General features: G+C 38.8%; 1 protein-coding gene across 7 annotated transcripts in view; it reads right to left on the bottom strand.

Moving 5' to 3' along the window:
* plce1 (phospholipase C, epsilon 1) overlaps positions 1–27,761 on the bottom strand; it is a 99,598-nt gene that overhangs the window by 25,913 nt on the left and 45,924 nt on the right. For all 7 annotated transcript variants that reach the window (XM_055175758.2, XM_055175759.2, XM_055175760.2 and 4 more), the window contains 5 exons: positions 19,812–20,061; positions 10,023–10,339; positions 5,263–5,408; positions 4,201–4,459; positions 3,712–3,920 (listed from right to left, as the gene is read on the bottom strand). In XM_055175758.2, the coding sequence (XP_055031733.2) occupies positions 3,712–3,920; positions 4,201–4,459; positions 5,263–5,408; positions 10,023–10,339; positions 19,812–20,061 (1,181 nt within the window). The remainder of the gene's footprint in view (positions 1–3,711; positions 3,921–4,200; positions 4,460–5,262; positions 5,409–10,022; positions 10,340–19,811; positions 20,062–27,761) is intronic.

Genomic DNA, 27,761 nt, shown 5'->3' on the forward strand with positions numbered 1-27,761 from the left:
TCCTATAAAATAATTTACATTTTTTAGATTATTATTATAAAAAATTATCATTTCCGCAACATGATATTACATTAAATATATGCATTTACAAACTCATGTTTCGGTAATGAGAATTAAAAAGTTGTGTAGGTACTATGACACACAAAAATAAACTTTATCTGGAGAGAAAAAATAAGAACTGCTTACCTGGTAGCCATCTTGAGTGTCACAGTCAAATATGTCCCTTATAACAATTTTTTAAAAATGTTAGTTCCTTGAGGGCTTAAACAATGATTGAAAATTGTTGCGGAGGATGAGAAAATTTTTCTTGGACACATTTATATTCCTTATTATTGTCTCTACATTTACCAATGATCACCAAATACCAAATGTTTCTTTACTGTAAATGTTTATTGTATAACATGCACTGAAGCTTTTTATTTTTTAGATTTTTTTAATTATTAAATATTTCCATGTCAAAGAACCCAAATCCAGTCACGGACTCGTTGCGGTAATAAATTTTTTTCCCTTAAATATGTGGGAAAAAACAACAAAATTGGTTTGTATGATGTCATTTGAAATCATGTGTAAAATAGTACATGAAGAGATGTTTGTAACTGTATGCTTCTTATTTTGATACTCTTACTTTGCATTTACTTTTTTTATCAAAATGTTTCATGACACCTCATAAGTCTAATTTCCCAAGAATCACCCATTTTGAATAGATAATTTTTTATATAGCTTGTGTTTAATTTAAGATTAAACGTCTATAATGTCTATGTATAGGTACCTATTTATATTTAGTATACAGTTATGTCCATAAATATTGCTATAGGAGGCACATTTTGCGTTATTTTAGCTGTTAACCAAAATTAATACCAGTTTCAGTTATATAATGAATATTGGTTTAAAGTGCCCACTCTCAGCTTTACTTAGAAGGTATTCAAATCCAGACCAACTGAAGGGAACATATCATGAAAATCTGACTTTTTCCATGTTTAAGTGCTATAATTGGTTTCCCGATGCTTCTTCTTCCAGCCTAGAAAATGTGAAAAGAAGAACAACCCAGTAACGTAGTTTTGGTAAACCATTCTCTGCAAGCATGTGAAAAATAGGTCATTGAAATTTGGCTCCCCTTGTGATGTCAGAAGGGGATCTTATTATAACAATACAGCCCCTTAATCTGCACTATCCAACCACAGCACTGCCATTCAGTGCAGAGAGAGAAAGAGAGGCAGAGATTAAATTTAACAATCCACTATCATGGCGATCAGTGTTTGCGTTTCATCATCTCATTTGCATTTTAGACACACCCAAAAACAGCACATTTTTGCTACAAAGTGCCAATTTTAACATGTTATTAAAAATCTATATGGTATTTTAAGCTAAAACTTTACATACAGTACACACTCTGGATACACCAAAGACTTATTTTACATCTTAATTGTGTTATTTTTAGCTGGGGGTCAAAAGTAATGGAACAGTTGACTTAAAAGCTTTTTTATGGACAGGTATTGTCTATTTGTTAAATAATGTCCAGCATGTTAAAGGTCTGAAGTGGTTTTAAGTGTGGCATTTGCATTTGGAAGCTGTGGCTCTGCCCAAATCATATGGTTCAGGGAGATCCTCATGCAAGTGATACAGACCATAGGTAGTTTTAAAAACACCACAAATCCATCAGAGAGATTAGTAGTGGCCAGTAGGGCTGTCACTTTTGTGAAAAAATCATTTTCGATTTTTAATATATAAGTGTTCATTGAATCGATTGTAAGATCGATTTTCCATGTCTAAAAAAGACGTTTCCATTTAACGCCAAATAACAGACAAATGTAAAGAGAGCGCCTGTAACGCACACGTCAGCAATATTTCTTATTCATTGTCATTAAGTTTCGTGCAGAATAAAAAACAGCAACAGTAGTGCAACATTCTCTAAAAAAATATGCAGAATGGATGCCATAAATGAAAAACATTACTGCAGGTTCAACCGGCTGCTTTTATGATTTAGGCAATTAAAAAATTATTTTAAATAATGATTCGATCCATTTCAAACAACTGTTCAAAAATGAAACTTTAAATAGACTTACTTGAAGTTGAGAACATGCTGTGCATTTTTTTTATTAAACGTAAACGACACTTAGGCGGCACTAGGCAGGCATAATGAAATGCGCAAAAAGGCTAGGGCCATTACAAATTATTGGTCAGGAAAACAAGTCGATCAACATTTTAGGGGTCAAGAGCAGAGCGCTTTTCATTCACTATATGTCCATCAGTTGAGAAGACGCACTCCGACCGCACTGATGTCCCAGGGAAACTCGGGTACTTCGTTGCCAGCTGCGTATTTCGTACTGACAATCTTCCATCTCAAAAGCGGGTCGCTGCCAGCTCCCAAGGGTGGCTCCTTGTCATAACTCATCATCTCCTGTAAGGTCAAAATTTCGACGTTGTCTCGTGTTGCACAGATTTATTGACGTTGTCCTCCATTTTCTTTGCAAAACACTAGATGCAGCGAATGAAAGCGTGAAACTATAGGTGCGTAAAATTGCTGGGTATTTTCTGTCTAGCTTTCGCACACCTACTGCACTTTCGGAATTCTTTATTTTCTTTTTCTGCTTGTTTGTGAGTTTTGTTACATCTATATTTTAACTGTTTAATTCTTTTAAAATTAATAGTGTACATATTTGGTTAAAATCGATTGCCTATTTTCGTTTTCGAAACGTTTTTTGGTTGGTCCGATCGATTGTGCAATCGATTTTCGAACGAAAAGTGACAGCCCTAGTGGCCAGATCAACAATTTGGTCCATTCTGACTAAAGAGATAACACAAATGTGAGCTCAGCAACAAAAATGTCCTGGATGTCCATATAAGATATGCTAATATAAGCTAAAATTACACAAAATCTGCCTCTGGCCCAATATTTATGGTCATAGCCGTAAGTACAGTCAGTACAGTCTCTCAGCAAGTTAGCTGTGTAGGTCTATAACTTTTCACATGTAGCTAAATGACAATAAAGCTCAACTTTAACTTGACCATGCTCTCATTTTATACTTAGGGATGTGATACGTAAGATGTTTCTAAGACACTGATGAGAAAATTAAAGTTATACACAAAGATATTTATAAGAAAGTCAAGGTCTGAGAACACCAGAGGCAAAGCCTATATGAGACAGATGCTGATATTCTCCAGAGATCTTCCTGGCACTATATTAACAACCAACATGAGCCCCTTCCTGAAGATGAAAAACCAGATGCATATTTGAGCACTAACAGAACCTAAACTCTTTTAAAACACAACCTGAGATCTCTAATGTACTCGACACGGATTAACATACATAAACAATATCTCTCAAGGATGTTTAACATCACAGTCAAAGAGCACAAAGTGCACAGTCAACCTTACAACCTAATGGAGAAGATACGATCTCAAGAGGCTCATTTCTTTCAATACATTATAAACTCAGAAACAAGGAAAATTGTATCCTAAAATCCTGTACCTCTGCTTCAGTTCATTAAATTATTGCATAAACATGAGTTTAAAACTCACATAGCACATGCAGTTTCTGCACAACTCATGTTAATCTTGACTACCTATGGAGTAGTATTACATCCTTCATATCTCCATAGCGTCTTTAGTTTTATCAGATTTATAAAAGGCTCTAGTGATTGTTTTTGGCACTCTCTATTGATGTGACTTTTAGAATAAATCTGTTTATAAATGCCCTTGAGTTTTACTCACTGGTTTTTGATCTTCTCTTTGAAGGAATTCTTGGGACAAACGTTAATTTCTCCAGGTTTCTCCTCAGGCTCTTCGGTCTCCAGGCTTCGATTGCAGCTACGAATGGTCTGCAGTATGTTACTGACCGTCGTCTCTTTGTCCGAGCTGTGGAGTCCATCGCTTCCGGCTCTATCCAGAAAATGCTGCTGGCCGTTATAGTCTGAGAGAAACTGTAAAAATAAGCACAGTTATAAAGAAAAGCATTTGATTTGGACTTTTAAAAGCCTCTATAAATTATTCAATCGTCACCAGATTGACAATGTCTTGGGCTAGTTGTATTAATCTACTTTTCAGCAGCCATATGAAACGCTTGATAATAAAGATATTCAATGCTGTGGCTACCCAAAATCATTTCAGGACTATTACTGTAACCATCAAAGGCTATTAAGTTTAACCACATTGATTGAATTTCCGGTGTTTATCATCATTGCTCCCCTCAGTCCTCCTCACCTCAACAGAATCATCTTGAGAATCAAAAGATGGACGCAGACCAATAATGCTGGCGGCGCCGTCCAAAACCTCACTGAGTTCCTTGAGAAACACACCGCAGAAAGGAACGACTTTGCATCCTGGGATGTTGAGTGCACGATTCACCACTTTCCTGTATTCAGATGACGACTCGTGCTGAGCCATGGCATCTTTCAGTCTACGCATGATCTCAATGTCTGCCTGGTCCATGAACTGCCACATCTTCAGCACTTTACGAGACCTGAGAAAACATACAGTGAGCATCTGTCAAATGTTCAGATGTGTTCTTACATCTTTATTATTATTATTATTATTATTATTAATTTTTGTATATAGATGTATGTTTTTGTATGAGATCAATTAGATTCTTTATTTATGTTTGGAGAAATTACTCTCATTGCTTATTGATTATCGTTTCTTTAGAAGAAAACATGTGCCATTTCATGTCATGTCAGTTTTTGCATTAATAATTTTATTATGATGCACAGTGCATCACATTATATGAGTTATACTGGGTCCCTCAATGCATAATCAGCCAAAGTCTGCATATTTATGCAGAGGGCCGCATTTTTTAAACATAAATTGCAGATTTCTAATAATCCCCGCATTTTCATACCAAAAAGTTATATATATCTTAGCAGAAAGTTGAAAAATTTTGCATTTACTTCACACATGCGCAGCCATGACCCCTGTTGTCATGGGAATATTAGGAAGTGATGTAATTACGCGACGTGAACATCATTGAAAAGCTGCAAAAGCAGTAAACTGTTTTTGCAAGTTCACAGAGTTTTTGCAAGTTCCCGGAATTTCACCGCATAAAATTGCAGAAATATCCCGCATATTTCATCGCAATTTTTAAGAAAACGTGCCGCAAGATCAAGGATTTTTGCCCGCAACAATCAGAAAAAAATCCGCGTTTTTCTGAAAGGACTGCATGTGGACTCCATAAGTGACTCTGATAGTGAAACTCATAGTTATTTATGAACACACCTCAGGAATGTCTCTCCTAAACACAAGAGGTTTATTCTTCTCAAGGCATCATACCTGAGACCTGCCAGGAACTCCATGACTGCGTTGTAGTTGCCCATGTCCCAACAGCACTTTGCCACATGTACGAGGTGTGAGAAGACCTCCCTCTTCTCCTCCATGGAGCCAGCAGTCAGGATGAGCCACGTCACCCATGAACTCACCTGAACACACAATAAACACAACATTGATGAACAACTACTGACATTACATCATCATCACAAATTTCACTCAATACAGCAGTAACACTCTGTTCACATTGCACATAAAACCTGTTTTAGAATTTAAATCTTTGAGACTGTCTGTCTAAGGCTTCAAATCAGATTTATATGTTCAGACAGTGCAATCAATCTTAAAGGAATAGTCTACTCATTTTCAATATTAAAATATGTTATTACCTTAACTAAGAACTGTTGAATCATCCCTCTGTCATCTGTGTGTGTGCACGTAAGCGCTGGAGCGCGCTGCGACGCTACGATAGCATTTAGCTTAGCCCCATTCATTCAATGGTACCATTTAGAGATAAAGTTAGAAGTGACCAAACACCTCAACGTTTTTCCTATTTAAGACGAGTAGTTATATGAGCAAGTTTGGTGGTACAAAATAAAACATAGCGCTTTTCTAAGCGGATTTAAAAGAGGAACTATATTTTATGGCGTAATAGCACTTTTGGGAGTACTTGGACTCGCCTGAAAAGTCTGCTCCCCTTCTCACTCTCATAATGGGAGAGGGAGGGTGTTACTGCGCCGAGTCAAAGTACTCCCAAAAGTGCTATTACGCCATAAAATATAGTTCCTTTTTTAAATCCGCTTAGAAAAGCGCTACGTTTTATTTTGTACCACCAAACTTGCTCGTATAACTACTCGTCTTAAATAGGAAAAACGTTGATGTGTTTGGTCACTTCTAACTTTATCTCTAAATGGTACCATTGAATGAATGGGGCTAAGCTAAATGCTATCGTAGCGTCACAGCGCGCTCCAGCGCTTACGTGCACGCACACAGATGATAGAGGGATGATTCAACAGTTCTTAGTTAAGGTAATAACATATTTTAATATTGAAAATGAGTAGACTATTCCTTTAATATCAGTTGCTATAGTAATGATATGAGCATCAGCAATCATAGCACACAAACACTCAGAACACCCTAGCAAGTAGCAAACACTCAGAACACCATAGCAATCATTCAGAACACCCTAGCAACTACTCAAAACACCATAGCAACGATTTAGAACACCCTAATATCCACTCAGAACACCATAGCAACCACTCAAAATGCTCTAGCAACTATCAGATCATCCTAGCAATCACTCAGACTACCATAGCAACCACTCAGAACACCATAGCAACCACTCAGAATACCATAGCAACCACTCAGAACACCATAGCAACCACTCAGAACACCATAGCAACCACTCAGAACGCCCTAGCAACCACTCAGAACACCCTAACAATTACTCAAAATGCCCTAGCAACCACTCAGACCACCCTAGAACTAGGCTTGCCGCGATAGTCGGTGAAACTGTGATAACCGGTGCTTCAGCCTCTCACCGGTTATATCACTTGCCCACCGCGACACCGTCTTTCACCGTCGTTTTGATATTTTCGTGTAATTAAATCATTTAGTTTCATTAGAGAGAGCAAACACTTACAACTGACTGTGTCTGTTGTCTGAATTCAGCGGAGCTGAAAGCGCGTCACGTCACAGAGCCGCAGGTGTCAGAATTTAATTTATTTCTCTCAGAGTTTGCGAGGCGAGCTGACTGACCAGATGATGACAGAAGCTGGGTGCTTACTCGTTTTTGTTATAATACACATATATGATGTTTAATATAAGCGAGATCGTTTTGTGGTTGTGTTTTTCATCAAGAAAAATATTAAACCCATCTTTCAAACAGCGCTTTTATGGAGAAGTAGCCAGTTGCTCTGCTTGGGACTGGCGGGTTCTTTGAGAATTACCTGCGCACATTGACTCAAGCACTTAAGTAAACCAGCTGTTGCACTCGCATTGCACGCAAATTCATACGTGATTTATCGCAGCTTACGCAAGTGCTGCATTTAAACAGTTGCGTAATTCAAAAGTGAAAGTAAAATGTGCACGTCTGCATGCGCATTTATAAGCCCCTCCCACTCGGTGATACCGGGATCACCGAGTTTGTGACGCGCCGATTAACCGGTGGGAAAATTACGTCACCGCGGCAACTCTACCTAGAACCACTCACAACCCCCTAACAACCACTCAGAATACCCTTGCAAGCATTTAGAACACTAGCAACATTTCAGAATACCGTAACAACCACTCAGAACGCCCTAGCAACAACTCAGACCTAGCAACCACTCAGAACAACCTAGCAACCACTCACAACACCCTAGCAACCACTCAGAACGCCCTAGCAACTACTCAGAACGCCCTAGCAACTACTCAGACCAACATAGCAACCACTCAAAACACCCTAGCAACCACTCAGAACCTCCTAGCAACAATTTAGAACACCCTAGCAACCATCTAGAACACCCTAGCCTAGCAACCACCTAGAACACTCTATCAACAATTCAAAATACCCTAGCAACTATTCTGAGGTGTTGGAACTTGGAAGTGTGTTCTAAATGGTTGCTAGGGTGAACTTCTAGGTGGTTGCTAGGGTGTTCTAGATGGTTGCTAGGGCGTTCTGAGTGGTTGCTAGGATGTTCTAAATTTTAGTACACTGTAGCAATTACTGTAAAGTGAAAACACTCTAGCAATGGTGCAGAATACAGTAGCAATCACACAGAAGGGTCTAACAACTACAAAGAACACCCTAGCAACTGCACATTAACACTCAAGTAGTTAGACAAGTAGTTAGCACCCACTACCATTGTGCCTGTGATATGTTGTAAATAATCCATCAGTCTGTTACAATGACTGAAATCTTCTGAAATCACTTTCACTTTCTTGTTTTGCTGTATGTTGCTATAATAGTTCAGTCATACACACACATATACCACTCTTATATATAAAAATATACATAAACAGTGTTTTAACGTCCTTGTTCAAACGAACATTATTTACCCTTAAACATTAATACACTGAATCTGGCCGTCAGTTCGGGCACAAATATTTACGTAATGGTGTGTTGTAGTTGAAAACATCTCTTAGAGAGTCAGTCAGTTATGTAAACAGTTTTGTCTAGGGGCCGTTTAAGGCAAGGGGCCGGGGGTCTCATCACATTGTACCGGCACTTTTGAGTTCTAAGCGGCACAGCTAGACAAAGACACGCATGACAGATGTGACACATTAAAATCTTATTTCAAAGTCAGACAGCATGAGTCCAACTGTCAAGCGCCTGTGTGCAACAACCACAAACAAATGATCATAACAAATACAACTCACCCTACACGGTATACAGACACATGGTGACCCTTTAGAGATGCATTGTGTGTAACAGAGGACACATCAGAATATTTCTCTTATGTAATCAAATCAGTTTTGTGTTGCAGGTCCAAACCAAAATGGACAAGTATACAGTACAAGATTATATTATTTTTTCAAAATCAAAACCAGCTCATCTTACAGACAACCTTGCAACATCAATGATATATCTTAAACTACTTTCAAACGACAAATCATGGCACTCTTTATATCAAATATGTTAAATAAACTGCAATAAACACACATCTGTTATTCAGTGTCAACATTAAAACAGGCAACAGAAGAGACTCTCCTGATCTGTCAACAAACCCACATTCAGGTGTTTACAAACACATTCAACTCACTAGAAAATGAACATAAATTGTGCTTGAATCACAAAATAACAGATTCTCACATTCATCAGATGTTCCAGTAGATTATAAAACCAACACAGACCATCAGCTCGATGAATTTGTGTATGTGTGAGAGAAGAAATGTCAAAAAATTTAACACAAGCGATATCAAGAATTATCACAATAACTGCAAAATCCTTATTCTTGTCAAATTTGAAGGCAGATTTTACTCCACTTTTTTAAAATATGCTCATTTTCCAGCTCCCCCAGAGCTAAACATTTGATTTTTACAGTTTTGAAATGCATTCAGCTGATCTCCTGGTCCTGCGCCAGCACTTTTAGCATAGCTTAGCATAATCCATTGAATCTGATAAGACCATTAGCATCGCGCTAATAATAACCAAAGAGTTTAGATATTTTTCCTATTTAAAACTTGACTCTTCTGTAGTTACATCGTGCACTAAGACCAACAGAAAACCAAAAGCTGGGATTTTCTAGTCAGATATGGCTAGGATTATACTCTCAAACTGGCGTAATAATCAAGGACTTTGCTGGCGTACCATGGCTGCAGAAGGCGCAATGATATTAGCCAGTGCCTGAAAATAGTCCCCAGCTATTGAAAGTTACCAAAGGGACTATTTTCGGGCGCTGCATAGTATCATTGCAACTGCAGCAGCCATGGTACGGTCCTTACGGAAACTCTTTGGTTATTTTTGAGCGCAATGCTAATGGTCTAATCAGATTCAATGGATTATGCTTAGCTATGCTAAAAGTGCTAGCGCCAGACCCGGACACAGGCTGAATGGATTCCAAAACTGTAAAAACAAAAGTTTAACTCCAGGGGAGCTGGAAAATGAGCATATTTTCAAAAAAGTGGAGTGTCCCTTTAAAGTAGGTGCAGTCTGCAAAATGGCTGTGCAGCATTACGCATCGTGCGCAAACATTATCGATCGTGTACCGCACCGCCATCATAATTTCATCGAGAAAAGTTATATTATCGTTATCGAATTATCGTCAAGCACTAACTGTGTGTGTCACCTCATTGAATCTTGTGATGAGATCTTCCACAGTGTTGTGAAGGGGATTCGGGGTGGGCATGATGGGGGCAGACAATGAAGACTTTAGGTGAGGATGACGTTTGGGCCACTCGGGGATGCTCAGGTCTCTGGTGAGGAAGCTGAGGTAGTCGAGAGGAAAGACACGGCGGTACAGCTCCTGCTCCTGTTCTGTCAGGATGGTGGCGATCTCCTCCGGAAACTGGATGAGATGACGGAGGTCAGCGAGCTCTTTACTGATGCCCGTCACAACAGCCGGGATGATGCTGGAGTTTGCCATTGAGCTGCACAACTGCCGTTCTGAGAGAGAGAAAGAGAGATTTTACATTGATGAAGTTTGACTGCATGCACAGCACTCAATGTCAACAACTGAAGACACGGAAAGAGTTTTCTGTGCCTTTAGAAGGTTAATGTTTATTCGGTTATCTGAACCATTTCGATTTTCCCTGTGACTCAAACACAAGCACACGCAGATGGTTTCAGTCTGTTTACTGCAGGTTGGTGGTAATTGTGTTTAGTAAGATTAACACAGGCGCATATAATCGAATGGTAATAAAGTTGAGTATATACAGTGTTATGATGAGCAGTGATGAAGTGCATAAACTATCTGAGAGATGAAACACATTTATTCACAACAACACAAACTCTGACAGTCTCTGGACTCGCTCTTTCTCCATCAGGTCTCGGTGTATTTACATATCTACACTGTTTGCTCGCACGAGATTATCATCAGAAAATGTATGTCGGTCTGGCGCTGGAGGGATAGTTTAGCAAACTAAAATAATTCCTCTGAATCAAACCGATCTGGACTGCGTCAGTGTCACCGGCTGCGTTGCAGGTTTTTTCAGACCTGCATGCAGTCACGGTGATCGCAGGAATGGGAGGAGAAAAGTAAGGCTTGATTTGTGTGTCCTGTTTAAAGCCTTCCGATAGGACAACCAGCATAAATCTCAAAAAAGGTGCTCGACCACACAAGGTCATTGGCAAAAACGTTGGCACACCACATCTTGAAAATCAGTGATCACTTAAATTTATATTTTCACCCCAGGTGATTTTGAGCTGAAAGGCTCTTCATCAAACCTCATCTGTGCTGAGAAACTCATTATGGCAACTTTCCCTTTCTGTCACTGTTTCAGAGATGAACATCACTCAAGCTGAGAACAGAAAAGAGTATTCTCACTTATTACATGGCTCTTTAAAATGTTTGATTCTGATTGGCCAGTCAAAACATTTCAAGGTTCGCTTTTTCAGATAACTACCGCTCAAAACTAATAACAAACAGTAACCCGAATGCTGCAAATCATTTTGACAGGTACAATTTAATATTACAAAAAATTAAAATAAAATTATGTCTTTTATTAAAGTATACAGATCCAAAATCGAAAATGACCTGTATTGAAGTGTGTCATGTAGCTGTCAATCAATGTAAACAATGTGCAAAGTAGTTGAATCAAAAAGTGCACGATTAATAAAGTAGGGAGTCGACTCCGTATCACTGAAACGAGTCGTCATATGAATTGAATCTCCTGCCTGTCTTTATCCACGTAATACCAACACTTTGCATAATAATCTCCGCCTGCAGCCTTGCCCTGGAGAAACGAAAACTATGACCTGCCCACAGCTAGTTAGTGTGTAAACATCATATCACGCTGGGTTTTCAGTTTGTGTTGTTATCACTACTAAAGGATGAAGATATGAAGAATCTGTGGTTAAAATAAAATTTTCAAGGAGAGAATATACTAAACATTTGGCTGTGAGGAATCAGTGGTTAAAATTACTTTTTCAGGGATTTACTAGACGTTTGCCAATGAAAGATGGTTCAGCACCCACTTTATTTGGAACAACATGCATTTCCTAACCACAACCTGTAAGTATGATTATAGCTACATACTTGCTAAAATGAGTGTAAAAATTTTAATGCGAGTAGTCGTTTTTATTGCTTGGATTAATGATGAATGATGTGTATTGATGTTGTCGTTTAAACTCTTAATATACTGTCAGAGATTCAGGTTAGTAAGCGGCTAACGCATGCTGCGCTTACGATTTTGCTATGACCCAGTTAGCTTACATAAATGCTTAAATGAGTGTAACATCAACAACCGTCGTTGTTTTTATTGGTTGGATTAATGATAAATGATGTGTATGGATGTCGATAATGTCTTCTGAGTAAATCATGTTAGCACTAGGTCAATACATGTTGCACTATTGTTGGTCTGTGCCACTGATCTGTGGTCTGTGCGGAGAATGTGTCAGTTGACCAATCAGAGCAGAGTAGGCTACTGAAAGTTGGGGTTTAGGCAGACTTAGTAGTTGAACGGCTTCACACAAATCGTTTGGGGATCTCTGAAAAATGGGGTAATTTTACATTTATAATTTGAGAAAATTACAGCGTTTTTTGACCTCGCATGCATTTAAACCTGTTGTCCGGGACTTATAAACAGTGATAGGATGCTTAAAATTTGCATCTTTCTGGCTCTTTAAACCAAATAGTGTGTTCATGATATTTGAAAGTCTAATCTTAAAACCAAAAGTAAACAGTCTTTCCTCTCGGAAGGTCTACATTTTATTAAAAATTAGCTAAACATTTTCAAATCAATATTTAATTTCCTTACCTTACTTATAAGATAAATAGAGATGTAATAAGCGGGATAATGTAAAGGCAGCAGAGGTTGTTATCACGAATTAAGCCCCTTCAGTGAGATACAAGACCCTCCACTGCGTGTCAGGTCCTTCAATATCACACTGTCGGGGGTTATTTCTGCGATAGCAACCTGTTGACTATTATACCTTACATTGTGCTTACTGCTTTAAAACAGAACCAACACGGAAAAAAAAAACAAAAAGAGATCATCATCTTTGAGGTGTGTTCCTCTAGATCAATGGGTAGAGTATTGCATTAGCACAACAAAGGTTGTGGGTTCAATCCCCAGCGACTACAGATAATAAAAATGTATATTACACTGTATGTGGCTTTGGATAAAAGCATTTGCCAAATGCATACATGTAAGTGTAATAAGGTGCTTTTACACGCACGCACAGCTGCTCTTTATACACAGCACCTTTTGAAGCACAATAAAGGCAATGAATAGACTTCATTAGCTGCACTGATCTTTATGCATGGGACAGTCACCTCGTGGGTCACATGTTATGGGTCTAACTACACTACACGCATCTCACCTCATGGGTCTCACATTTTGGATCTCACCTCAGGGGTCTAACATAACATGTTACATCATGGGTCTGCATGCATAGGTCTTATTGCACAAGTCTCACGTCACCTCCAGTGTCTCACTTCATGCCAAGAGCAGCAGTGATGCAAACATGTGTACAGGCTGACAGATGATGGTATACTGTAACGTAAATTTATGCAGATAAACTTTCTAAACATCTGAGTGCACGTGTTTATAATCAGCTTCAGGAGAAACCATCTTTTGTCTGAAAGAACAAAGCTCAATGCCTGTTTGATCTATGACCAATACAATTAACATGAAATTACGTAATGTCCCTCGTATCCTGTCAATCATGTAATTACAGCATTTTTCTAAAATAACTGACCTGTAGCTGTTAATACAAGACAAACAACAAAACTAAACATTTATCCTTAAACAATAAATGAAGACCATTGTAACATTGAATTTCACAAACAAACTGCAGTATTAACACTTCTGTCTTAATAAACACAGATGAGTTGTTCATGTGAATGAGGGATGTGAGATTTAATCTACTGGAGCATCTATAAAATACATTCTTGAATATGGTTTATGTATATGAAAAACATTATTTGCTGAAAATATGAATTGATGATGATTGTTCATCTGTCAATAATTCTTCGGTAAAAGACTACCGACCTACTTTATTTCAATCATAAGAGTCTGAGTTCTTGAATTAATATTAATACTATGACTTTCTCAATATAAGTCTCGCAATAGTACTGGTAGATTCAACACATAAACCAGTCCATCAGTACCAGCACATGCGCACACACGCATCAGTACGAGCACCCAGTCAGTACCAGCACACACGTTACTACCAGCACACACGTCAGTACCAGCACATACGTCAGTATCACCACACATGTCAGTACCAGCACACACGTCAGTACCAGCACACAGACATCAGTACCAGCACAGGTATTAATACAAGTACACACATCAGTACCAGCACACAGGTAAGTAACAGCATACACGTCAGTAACAGCAAACACACGTCAGTACCAGCACACACCTCAGTACCAACACACACCTCAGTACCAGCACACACGCATCAGTACCAGCACACACGCATCAGTACCAGCACACACGCATCAGTACCCGCACCCAGTCAGTACCAGCACACACACGCATCGGTACCAGCTCACACGCATCAGTACCAGCACCCAGTCAGTACTAGCACACACATCTCAGTACAAGCACATGTCAGTACCAGCACACATGCATCAGTACCAGCACACACAGACATCAGTACCAGCACAGGTATTAATACCAGCACACACACCTCAGTACCAGCACAGATGTCAGTACCAGCACACACGCATCAGTACAATCACACACGCATCAGTACAATCACACACGCATCAGTACAATCACACACGCATCAGTACCAGCACACATGCATCAGTACCAGCACACACGCATCAGTACCAGCACACACGCATCAGTACCAGCACACACGCATCAGTACCAGCACACACGCATCAGTACCAGCACACACGCATCAGTACCAGAACACACGCATCAGTACCAGCACACACGCATCAGTACCAGCACCCAGTCAGTACTAGCACACAGACATCAGTACCAGCACATGTGTTAAGTACCAGCACACACGTCAGTATCAGCACACACGTCAGTACCAGCACACGCGCATCAGTACAGGCACCAGAACCAGCATGAGTAACATCACCCGAACCAGCACACAAATCAGTACCAGCAAATACACCAGTACCAACGGCACCACTACCAGCACACACACCAGTAACAGAATACATGACTTACTACGCAGACTGTAGTTCATCCTCTGCGTGTGCTTCATAGCGGCAGCCGGCTGTCTCACTGTGGCAAAAGACACTGACAGCAGCTGTGTGCTCTGTACTACCACCAACCTGACTTGCTCGTCCACACACTCTCTCACTGACACTTACTCTCTCTTCATTGGCTGCCCATTCCTGACAGGTCATGTTACAAATACATGAAAGCAACACATAGTGTGAAGTGTACAGAGAAGAATGAAGCACTAGGTCACAGAAAATTTGATATGCAAACAATGATTTATGCTGTAAATTTGGATTCAGGTCTATAGGGATGTGCTGAATCATTCCCATCATTAGACTTCCCGGAACATCCTGATCAAGAACCCTTATAAAGAACAACGGTCACTGGCTAATGTTCGGTACACTATGATCCATAATGTGAAGATAAGGTTCTTAGGTTGATCCAGGATGCATATAGAAGCCATTAACAATTACAATCAACACACTGGTGTGTCCCCATCAGCGTTTCACACAACAGAGGCTTTTAAAATAACCTTATATATACAGTAATACTGTACTGGTGTGCTATATTGTCACAGTAAAACACAAAGAATAAAGAGGTAAAACCAGGTGTACACACACACACAGAGGAAAATTTCTGTGTTTAACAACACACAACAGATGATCTCAGTGCTGAAGGTCTTAGGTTTGAATTCTTCCTGTGATGACTTAGCTGCCAGTCATTCAGGACACATATGAGAGAGTTCTGCTGACCTGACCCAAGCTATTCCTGTCCGCTCTCATCATTCGTTGTACCTAACCCTACGTGCAGAAGTGTTTCTATCGCACCATTTCTTATTTCACCAAATTCATTTTAATCAACATTAAATGTTCAGCAAGAAATGAGTTTTCAGCGGAGAGCAACACCTGTTACGCTCAACACAAGAGTGAAGTCGACCTCCTGTGGATGGACATAATAGAAAACCTCTGTAACAGATAGATGAGAGATGAATCGTGACGCTGAATCTGTTCTACTGACACTCAAAAAGAGGCGAACCCAATGACTCCTGGACCTGAATGAAACCAACAATCTCAAATAGTTTTCAAACAAACTACCGCCATACCAAACCGTTGAAGTAGCTGGATTGGACTGTTACCAACTCCACACAAAAGCTTATATTATGCTTACATATTATGACACTTAACACAATGTTTTTACATTACCAAATCTGAGTTATTTGCACTTGAACAGAAAAGCAAATAAAGGGCAAGAAAGAAAAGACAACAACATGTAAACAAGATGAGGAAAAAAAATACCAGTCACGTGCCCTACTGCATTGCTGGGCTAAAAACATTTCACTCAACCTAACAAACAGTCGAAAGTGAAGATGACAACAGCTTATATAAAGAACGAGTCACTTTATTATCCAAACATTTTTCACCATTTCTTTAAAGACCAAAAATGACAAGAATGTCCATTGTGAGACATCTCAGCTCGGAGAAATATAATGCTTGTGTTTAATTATGAAGTTATGAATATCAGAGTCACTGAGTCATACACGGTCTCGTACAGTTATGATGGATCGGGTTGAAGGGGTCGGTGGGTTTGAGTCATAAAGGATCATTTTACAGCTGAAATCACACACAGAAATAAAGGGTATAAGTGAATGAGAGCCAGATGATAAAGTAAAAGTAATGTGGTTATAATCAAATTACTAAAGTAGAGCAGACGCTTTATTCTCTCCATGTCCAAGTATTCACAAGTGAAAGCAAACGCTGGGCTCTTTAAAGTGCTGTCGGAGGAGAGGAGGCAGAAGCCAGACGCTCGCGTTATAAAGCACCAGACGGAGAAGACAAAGAGTTCATAACCTGAGACCTCATCATAAAGCCAAGACATCATTTCACACACAGAAAACAAATAATCTGAAATCTATAAAATTCAGGAAGGTATCAAGGCACGCCCGAATCCAAAGGCTGCACTCAGAAAGCTTAGGCAGCTGACTTGTTGCCTCGCTGCCTCATAAGCCAATGACTTTGGCGGCATGAAGGCAGCTCTGGAAAACAATTCGAACAGGCTTCATAGCCAGCTAGGGCTGTCATGATTATGAAATTTGGTTAATTGTCTAATAAATTGTGACGATTATGATGATTAATTCTCTGTTTTATTGCTTTGACATAGCCTGGCTAACACCAGACCAGTATCATAGAGAATGAGACGTGGTCTGGGAACCATATGCTAATTTTCTCGTATTTGAGGCATGGTTTACGAATGCCCATAGCCGCCCATGGGCGCTACGAATGCGTCTGTACGTAGCTCATAGCCAATCGTTTCAATTATACCAGATGACGTATGTAGAGCAACATAAATTCAAACGTAAACGACCTTTATCGATTCATGTGCACACAGCTGAAAGCTATGCAACTAAACCGGTAGCTGTATATTGTATTGAAAAGCAACACATTTTAGTGGAACTGTGACAACCACAGTACAGGCATAATGACAATATGATATTAATAAATACCACTTACCATTTATAACTCCGTGGTTATCATGTCTTGCCATATCCAAACATCCTTCTTGGATATTAAATTGTTTAACGCCAAAAGTTGCTCTTTTTTAAATAAACTTGCGTTCAAAACTACTTCGAACACTATCTAAGGCTGCAGGAAAAGTAACTTTGCGTCTGTTGCCGTGTTATAACAAATAACAAAACTGCTTCGGTGAATCGCCCCTCCCCGTTTTGTGATTGTTCCCTATTTCAGGAGCAAAAAAGGGCCATAGTTTCCATGCTAGACTTGCAGCGTGAATAAATTTGCGCCCAAGGCAGCATGGGGAAACCCAGGCTAGCTTTGACATTTAATTCTCATACATTTTTTGTTTGTTCATGAAATTTCACACATTGTTGTGATTATTTAAAATAAATCTTTTGCAAGGTTTACCTGGCAGTAAATATGAATACACATAACACATATTTAAAAGTAATCTGATACTGTCTCGTTTATACAGGCACTGCAGCTCCCCCTTGTGTTTTTAGAGAGATGTGCAATCATTGCGGTGATCTGAAATCATCGCGATGAGGTCAAACCATCGTGATGAGACGATTATTTAATCATTGTGACAGCCGTATAGCCAGCGTAATGGAATTCTGTTAGAAATATAAACAGAGAGCACCTTTGTGATAACTTATCCCATATTTTAAGGAACAGTATGTAGGATTGTGGCCAAAACTGGTACTACAATCACAAAACTTGTGGCTAAAACTGGTACTGCAATCACAAAACTGGTGGCCCATACACAACATGACAACACCAACATCAGTTGAGGGCTGCAACTCCACTTTTTAAATGACAATATCCTGGCTGGACCGCTGTTGTCAGTGATATAAATATTTGAAATGAAAATGAAGAGTTTTGTTGCAAAACGAGATAAATCCATTTTTTTACATTTTTGTCAAAACATGTTTATTATTATGTTATCATGTTATTATTTTGTTTTATGGGGCTACTTAGCTGTATTTTTTAAGTTATGAAGGTTTAAATGCAGTTGAATTGAAATTAATTGGAATGCACAACCAAAAAACGAAATTTCTGAACAATTAAAAAAACGGTGGTTATCTCGTTTTGCAACGAAACTCTTCAAATGATTTCTTAATGTCTAGTGACATATCAGGGCCATTTTATGATTAATATATATACATTTCTTACATACTGTTCATTTAAAAACTACAATACTAATAACTCACTAGAAATAAAATTGAAAGGTGTAAAAAGTGAAAATAAAACTTTATTTGTGATCCAGGCGAACCATTTTTTGGGCAGCATTTCAAAGATTTCGGACGCAGACAATATTTGGTTTACTTTCTGACTGCTGAAATACCTTCATTATCTTGTCCTACAATTCTATGCGTGTGTGTGCCAATGTGATTGGTCGAGTGTGGTCGAATTGCTTTGATTGCATTTCTACCAAGAAATTAAAGGAATAGTCTACTCATTTTCAATATTAAAATATGTTATTACCTTAACTAAGAACTGTTGATACATTTTAATATTGAAAATGAGTAGACTATTCCTTTAATATTGCAGTTTTTACAAAGTCGCTCCCTGTATCTACTCATCGACTGTTAAAGCACTAAGAGCTATATAGTATGAATATGGATAGCATGAATGAATTCGTACGTACTACATCCGCTACGTTGATACATTACGTCGTCATAACAACAAGTTAGTCATTAACAGGAATGACAGTAAACCAGCGCAATTTAACCACAAGGGACAGCTGTTTAATATATGTATTTGAATAGAGCCACATTACCACTTTTGGACATTTTTTAATAAAAAAACACCTCTCCTTCTTCTTCACCGTTGGCTCACAGGATAGTAAAGTCTCTATCAAATTAACACTTCAAGATCTTGCCGGAAGTAGTAGGTCATCTGGGTACTTTTCACCTACTGTTTTTCTAATACTATGAATTTGGACATACTACTCTTTTATTCTCCATTACTCTGCCAACTGTGGTGGTGGCGATGACTTTTCATCGTACAAACAAACAAACAATGTTTTACTTAATGTTCAGTGCTTAAAAGCATTCACGCGAATGATAAGAGAAGACCTCTCAAAGTCCAGATCATCCTGATCACTATCTGAATTTATTCACTCATAACAAGCGACAGACTGTATTAATGCCACACGAGTAATCACTGGACACAAAATATGGATTAGAAATATATTGGTGGCTCAGTTGAAGTAAAACTCAAATTTTAAATCCTAAAAACCATGAATTGTTTAAGCATTATTTCTCTTACCTTTCCACAAAGCTCGACCCGTGGGCTCAGCGGTGAAGCCGGACAGAGATGTTCGAGCCCCGAGAGCGGCTGTGGCCTCCAACAGGGCTCCACACAGATGAGATGCAATGTTGGTTCTAGGAGAAGAAGCCCAGAATCTGATCTCCTGCTGCTGGGACACTGGTGAACATGACACCACTTCAGCCAGAAGCTTTCTGGATGGGTGAAGGAGAAAGACCTCAGCGTTCACGACAGGAATGACATGGTCAATCTATAAAAGAAAAAAGAGACGGAGAAAACTGAATAAACGTCTCTGTACTCACACTTCTTCTTCAAGAAGCTAATTCCAACAAAAGAGCCTTTTATCTACCAATATATTTATATCTAATAATTTACTTATCAGTAATCAATCGTTTTTTAAGGATTCAAGTGTTACTGATAAAGTTAGGATTTATAATTTTCACCTTGCACACATTGTTGTGATTGGAAAACACACTTTACTTCCAGTCAGAGTGTCGCATGCGGTGTAGTTGCACAAGTTAATTTTTTTTAAGAATTACGCACCCACAGATCGTTGGCACCCCATGCAGCCCCTTTCCGACTCTCCTTCTGATTTATCGACCGTCATTTGTCATGTACAGTGGAAAGGTAAAAGTAACCACGCTGATTTTAATCCAGACAAAGATGACCAGCGGGCCAGATAAAGATGATTGGAGAGCCACCAATTGACTAGCCCTGCTGATCTACTCCTTAATAACAACAAGACAGCATCTAGAACAACTAATGTTTTTTCATCTTTATTTTCAGCTCCTCGGGTGAATAAGCATCTTAAAATGTCTTCCCAATGAGGGCACTTACCTATTACATCAGAAGAGACAGAGAAACAGAGAGAGAGAACTGATTTCCTCGGTGACATGACTCGCACCTTCTCGCTCTGCAGGGATCAACCATTATTTTACCATTACTGAGACACACAGCAATTCTATTGGCTGCTTCCAGGAAAGTCATTACAGCTGTTGTCTGTGTCCTTCCTGAGAAACTATTGACCCAGCTTCACTTCCACATCTCTCTGACCAAACACTACTGAAGTACCAGCATCGCTCACATTGGCTAAATGAATTGCACAGATGAACTCAAAGTCGAGAGCAGATCATTTAGATTGTGTATATAAAATGAGAAACGCTTGTGTCTGGATTAAGCAAAATTCAGTTTGTTGTAGAATAATCTTTCTGAGAAATGATCAACATGTGGAGGGAGAAATCAGCTCTAATTGGGCGCTCAATGCACTGCGCTCTCTCTGCTGAGGATAAGGAGCTTATTACCACAGCAACCAAGATGAAAGATCATTGAAAACGCTTAGCAAGTCAATTATTCCTTCTCGTTTTTCTCGCTTTAAACAAAGAGACTGTGACAGAAAGGTGAATGCAAATGCACTTATGCAATGATCACATTAAAGACAAGAGTATTTTAAAACTACAATGAACATCTTATATGGCAATAAATATCCTCATAGTTCACATAACAGCATAATGACAGGAATAAATATATATGGAAGCAGAACTGACATGCAAACTGTAATATTACCCAAAAAACAGCAATATTACTCTAAAAGTAAACTCTCTGAGGTAAATGCACCAAACATGTGTCTTAACCACTAATACGTCTAAATCATCTCAATTTCTCAAGGTCTATAATTGTCAATAATTTTTTTTACCTTAGTTTTGCAATTCAATTAAATAAACTATTTTAGGTTTTTACTCGCGATAAGTCGACGTCATTTATAAAATTAAAGTAACATAAAAATATATGTTGATTTAACTAAAATGCATTACAGTCAGTGTACAATTTCTTGGTCCAAAATGTAGGGCATTTTCTTTCATATGCGTAAAAACTAAACTGTACTTTTATTTATAACTGTAATTTGTGGTTGTTGCTTTATTACAAATCAAATCAAAAGATTTTTCCAATTCAGCCATATTAGTATAATTAAACCATAATTATAAGGGGCTGATAAGTGTTTTGCTTTTTCCATGGATTTTAGTCATAAAATGAAAGTGAGAAAAGCAGTATACATTGATTATATAATTTACACAGCGAGCGTACACGCGCACCACACAGCCGAAATGGTCCGTTAACAGTCTGGAGGATAGCAGTTGAAAAAACGTGTGACCGTGAGAACTGTAAGTATGTGACATATGTTTTGGGTTTATTTAAGCCTGTAATTGTATTAGTCTATAGTTCTTGCAAATTTAAAGTAAGTTAGCTGGTGATTTTTGTTGTTTGAGAAACCTGATAGCTAGGTTGCACGTGCCTGTTGATTAGATATAATTGTTAAGCGCTCTTGCTCATGTTATTTATGTGCATTATTTACATGCTACAGTAGTTACACTCCTTTAAGATAATGTAATTAATAGTGGGAAATAATCAGTTTTTAAAATCTATAATCGTTTGCCAGACGTTCTACAAATCTGCTTTAGTTTGTGTTTATTAACCCTTTAGTTTCACTTCATCACGCAGCTATTTGCATTAGAGATATCTCTTAAAAGCATTTAATTCATTAATAATCTAGTAGTATGTGTTCATTTTCTGTCATAGTTTCTTCAAAATTAAGTTTTATTTAAAGGTGTAGCGGAGGATTTTCTCGAATTTTAGAAAAGAACCACCTTCTCCACTTTTTTAATTGCGCAACACTCCTGATTGACAACTCGGAGGACCAATAGTCTTGATGATCCACCCGGAAAAAGAAAATCCTCCGCAATACCTTTAAGGGTTTTAAATAAAAATATTTTCATCATGACACGTACCCCTTTGATTGCCACCTTAACTAACAAATGTTCTGCGGGAAACCCTGACTACGATTTCATGTCAATCTGTGATCATTTTCACCCAGAAAAATTACTTTAATTCAGTGAATGCAGTTCACGTGCACTGCAGTACAGCAAGCGCAAGTGACAATTCCCTGTCAACCAATTAATGCTTTGCGGTGAATCTAGCTACACCCTTTTGGTACCATACTACTGTGCTGGTACTCTTAAAGGAATAGTCTACCCGTTTGCCATATTAAACTATGTTATTACCTCAACTTAGACGAATGAATACATATGTATCTTTTTTCAATGCGTGCACTGTACAGCCCGTCGTGAATGTGTTAGCATTTAGCCTAGCCCCATTCATTCCTATGGTACCAAACAGGGAAGCCACCAAACACTTCTCTGTTTTCCCTATGTAAAGACTGTTACATGAGGAGTTAAACCAGTAAGTATGGTGCCACAAAATAAAACTTTTTTTGGTACCATAGGAATGAATGGGTCTAGACTAAATGCTAACACATTCACAACGCGCTGTACAGTGCACGCATTGAAAAAAGATAGGAATGTATTAATTCGTCTAGGTTGAGGTAATAACATAGTTTAATATGGCAAAAGAGTAGACTATTCCTTTAAGGAAGGGTCCCAAAAAATACGGTACCACTAACAAAGGAAACAGACACAAATGTGTACTGTAATGTATTGTAATATACCACCCCATGGAAACCAGGCATTAGAGTCCAGACAATAAACCAACATTCTATACATGGTCATAGTGTATTATCATAAATTATACCTGAATAATTTAGTGTTTGACAGACATTCAGATTATGTAGTTATTTATTGATTTGGTTTAATTGTTGTAAGTGTAGCGGTCCCACTACAGGAACTTACTGCTGGTAAAAAGCTCTGATGGTCAATTGTACGATTTAATTATTAAACACTGATGTACAATAAGATTAATTTCTCACTGAAAGTAAATTCATTTTCAATAACACTGTCATTAGTTGTTCTTTATATACTGTTATTCACTTTACAGGCTGGCAAATAAAATATAATACTGTAAATCACCCACAATATGTTCCTAAAACAATAAACACAGGCCATATGCACACACTGTTTTAAAGAGATAGGGGGCGTGCACACCAACGCTTTTACGCTCGCGGCCAGCGCATGTTTTCAATTGTTTTAAATGGAAGCTCAGCGTTTTTCAAAAAAGCCAGCAGCTAGCGTTTTTCTTCCGCGCTGAAAATTGGCACCCGACGTTTTTCCACGCTCAGCGCCGAGAATTGAAAAATGTTCAACTTTGTATGAAAAGCTTTGCTCGTCAATGTCAGTTCTCACGCGGCCGTCCAATCACAGTGGAGGAGTGGCGGGACAAGTATCACAGCAACCAACCGTCTCACAGCTGACGTATCAGAGCTACCAAAGCGCTTAGCTGAAGAAAGCTGGAATTCAGCTGAAAAACATTTGGCATTCAGCGTTGTCTAGGCGTTTTCAGCCGCATTTAAAAGTTTTGGTGTGCACAACCCCCATACTTCATCAAAAATGAAAATTCTGTAATTACTTTCTCACTCTCATGTTGTTACAAACCTGTATACATTTCTTTGTTCTGATGACCACAAATGAAGATATTTTGAGGAATGTTTGTAACCAAACCAATTATGAGCCCCATTCACTTCCACTGTATTCTTTTTTTACTACTGACTATGGAAGTCAGTGGGGCCTCTCTTTTTTGGTTTAGTTACCAAACATTCTTTATAATATCTTTGCGTTTTCTTGAATTTTTTGGTGAACTATCCCTTTAACAGCACAATAATTGTGCTGAGTTGGCAACCGTCAGAAGCCTCAGCCTCCTTCATAATGACTCTGTAATGGGATGGGTTTCCTGATCTGCACATGATAAAAACTAAGTCTGCATATGTTAGAACTTAAACTGGACATTAGGGACTAAAATCTGCACGTTCACCAACTGCCTGAAGTTGCATACTGACAAAACCAAACATTGTAAAATCCAGCAAAAAAGTATTGAAATGTTTTGGGAAAAAAAAGTTGCCAGGGTTTAAAAGTCAGCCAATCAGATTAGTACATACTAGAATAAGAAACTCTTCTTCAGTTTTAGTTGGGACTGTGAGCGGTTTGAATGCTGTCTGAAGATGAGAGCAGTCACTTCACATCAACTCAAAAATCACACATCTGATTACAAAGTAGTGTTGGGCGATATGCCCCATTGTAAGATCGTCCTATCTTCAGCCAGTGAGATCACCAATACACAATAGTATCAAGGGGCAGGGCAATAGTTTACTCATTTATTTATTTGTTTAAATTTTTACTCATTTATGAGTGGACGTCCGCATTTGGCGGCCATCTTACCACAGGGGGGTCGCTCACTCGTAGCATTGCGTTTAATGGAGCATGTACTTTTAAATGACCATTACTTGATCAATTTTCTACCGATTTTCAAACGTTTGGTTTTGTTATAAACGTCAGAGATGTACCTATGACACTGCATACTTAATAAATAATTTTCATGAGTCATGTTAAAACATCCAGAATTATAGCCACCTTTATAACATTTGTAAGAAACCAAACCATTTGAAAATGAAAAATTGAGCAAGTTATGGTCATTTAAAAGTACCTGCACCATTAAACACAATGCTACGAGTGAGCGAGCTGACTGAGGTAAGATGGCCGCCAGGTGATGACGTAACACATCTATACTCTTTATTATACATATCTACGGTCATGACCGCAACCTTCTTAAAACTGATGCCCGAGCGCGTAATTGATGCCCAGGCGCTCTGAAATTTCCTACGTGCAAGGGAGTGGGAACAACAAACTCACTGGTTTTAAACCCCTGCATGCATAACAACCTCTTTAGTGTAAGAAAATGTCAGAGTATTTATTGAGTATTAAGGTGCGAGGAAGAGTCCGAGTCGTGCACATTACAAGTTCAGGTGCGAGGAAGAGTCCACCCCGTGCGTATTCAGGTTCGAGCAACAGTCCAAGACGTGCGCGTTACAAGTCCATGTGCGAAGGATCTGTGCATGTTACAAGCTCTCTCATGCAAAGTGAAGCCCACAAACACTCTCCTCTCATATGAGGAAAAGCACGCAATGCGCATGTTAATGTGAAACTATGATGATAATAATAATAATTTAAAACTATAATGGGCAAACATGCCAACTGTCATCATGAAGGCCTGCTATCGGCCATACGTCTGACTATCATCTATAGACACAACCCTATTTACAAAGAGACATAATCGTAACCTCTCACCAACACAATCTGAGAATTTCATTCATGTCCTTATTCATAAACAAAAGCCTGTGTTTAAACACAGAGCTCAAACAATGAATAGCTGGAATGTGTGCTCCAGGCCAATCCATGCAGAATTATAAGTAAACAAGTTTCACATTCAAATAACGACTTTAAGTGCTTTTCTAACTTTAAGCCCATTTCACTGTAACATAGGAATTACTCCAGCACTATACATGGTTAACATGGTTGGTTATTACAGCATGTAGTTTCCAAAGTAAAAATCATTTCATGAGTATGGCATGCCTTTTAAAATAAAAAGGCCAAGCATTGAGTCCTGGTTGTGTAACAGGTGCATCAGTCACCTTGAACAGTCCTGTGATGAGGAATGTGCTGACAGTCTCTGGGCAGAAACCGATGAAACGTCAATACAATACACAAACATTAAACTACCGTTAAAAGTCAACATGATCGATGATGTTTAAATACATTTTGTCATCAATATGTGATGTGATTTTAGATTTTGTCATTTCTAACAGGAGAAATATTTACACATATTCACAGTTCAAAGCCAGACTTCACGTTCGTCTCCTCTGCCCTCTTTGTAAACTGATATTGAAGTATTTGGCTTCTCTATGGAGAGTAATCCGGCAGGTGTATTGTGAAGGGGAAGCGAATCTCTGGTTGGTCTGAAACTCAATCTGTGAGGGTCAGTGGCTCAGTCCGGCTCAAAGACTGTAGACACGCAGGAACGACAGAAATACTTCAGGAATGACAGACACGTAACAGCCGTGTACAGTACTCAGCAGCACATCCCGTCCCTACACTGACCACCACCCCCACCATAACTTAGCTGAATAAAGTTGCGTAATGATTTTATTTTCAATACATTGTAAGGCAAAAATCATATAACTAGAGCTGTCACAATTAAGAAATTTGGATGACGATTAATTGTCTGGAGGGGGGGTTGCTTTGACATTTAATTCTCATCAATTTTTTGTATGTTCATGAAAAAATGTTCACACATTGTTGTGATTATTTAAATTAAATCTTTTGCAAGGTTTATCTGGCAGTAAATATGAATACACTAGCCTGGGTGCCAGCCGATCTTAGCCCCGCCCACAATAATTTGAAAACGGGAAGATCGGTCTGGGGTTTCTCCGTTGAGGAGCTGCTATGCTAGGAATAGAGCTGGTCGAACCAATCAAATTGTCAGGGCGGGCTTTATACGATGATGGACAGATAATCAACAGTAACGTAATGAACCACGTCACCAAAGAGCGCGTGTGTTGAATGGCTGCGCTGTAGAGTTCAGCTGTGTGGATTCTGACATTGATTCTGTTCTAAAAGATATCGACAGAGCATTGATTTTAAAAGAGGAACAGAGAAACGCGAGCAGGGCATTTGTTGATGTTTTTGCTGTCTTTCCCACGGGATTCGGCAAAAGTTGGTCGCAACTGAAACGGGTAACGTTATCACGGCGATGCAACTCTGCGTGCACGACGAGATGGATATAATAAGCGGTCGTTGCCAGCTTCTTTTCGGAAGCCCGGAATCGTGGTTGCTGAATCAGTGGAGGGACATGCTAGGCTCCAATATTTTCACGCCAATGTAATGGGTATCGTCGTGGATGAAGTTCACCTAACGTACAAATGGTAAGAGATAGTCTTACTCTATGACTTAGTAAATACTTAATGTTGTGATATAAACTAAATGTTGTAAACAAAGTAGGTGTTGATGTACATTCGCTAACTCAGACTTAGTATAATCACAATGTTAGTGTCATTGTAACGAAATAACTAGCAGTTCGGTCAGGCTGCAAAGACGTAATTTCAACATACGTCACACACTCCGTTGCTCTGATTGGTCGTAGGTCTATCCAATTGAGTGCAGAGGCATTTTTCGT

The sequence above is a fragment of the Misgurnus anguillicaudatus genome, chromosome 4 (genome assembly GCF_027580225.2).
Source record: "Misgurnus anguillicaudatus chromosome 4, ASM2758022v2, whole genome shotgun sequence".
In the NCBI taxonomy this organism is placed as follows: Eukaryota; Metazoa; Chordata; class Actinopteri; order Cypriniformes; family Cobitidae; genus Misgurnus; species Misgurnus anguillicaudatus.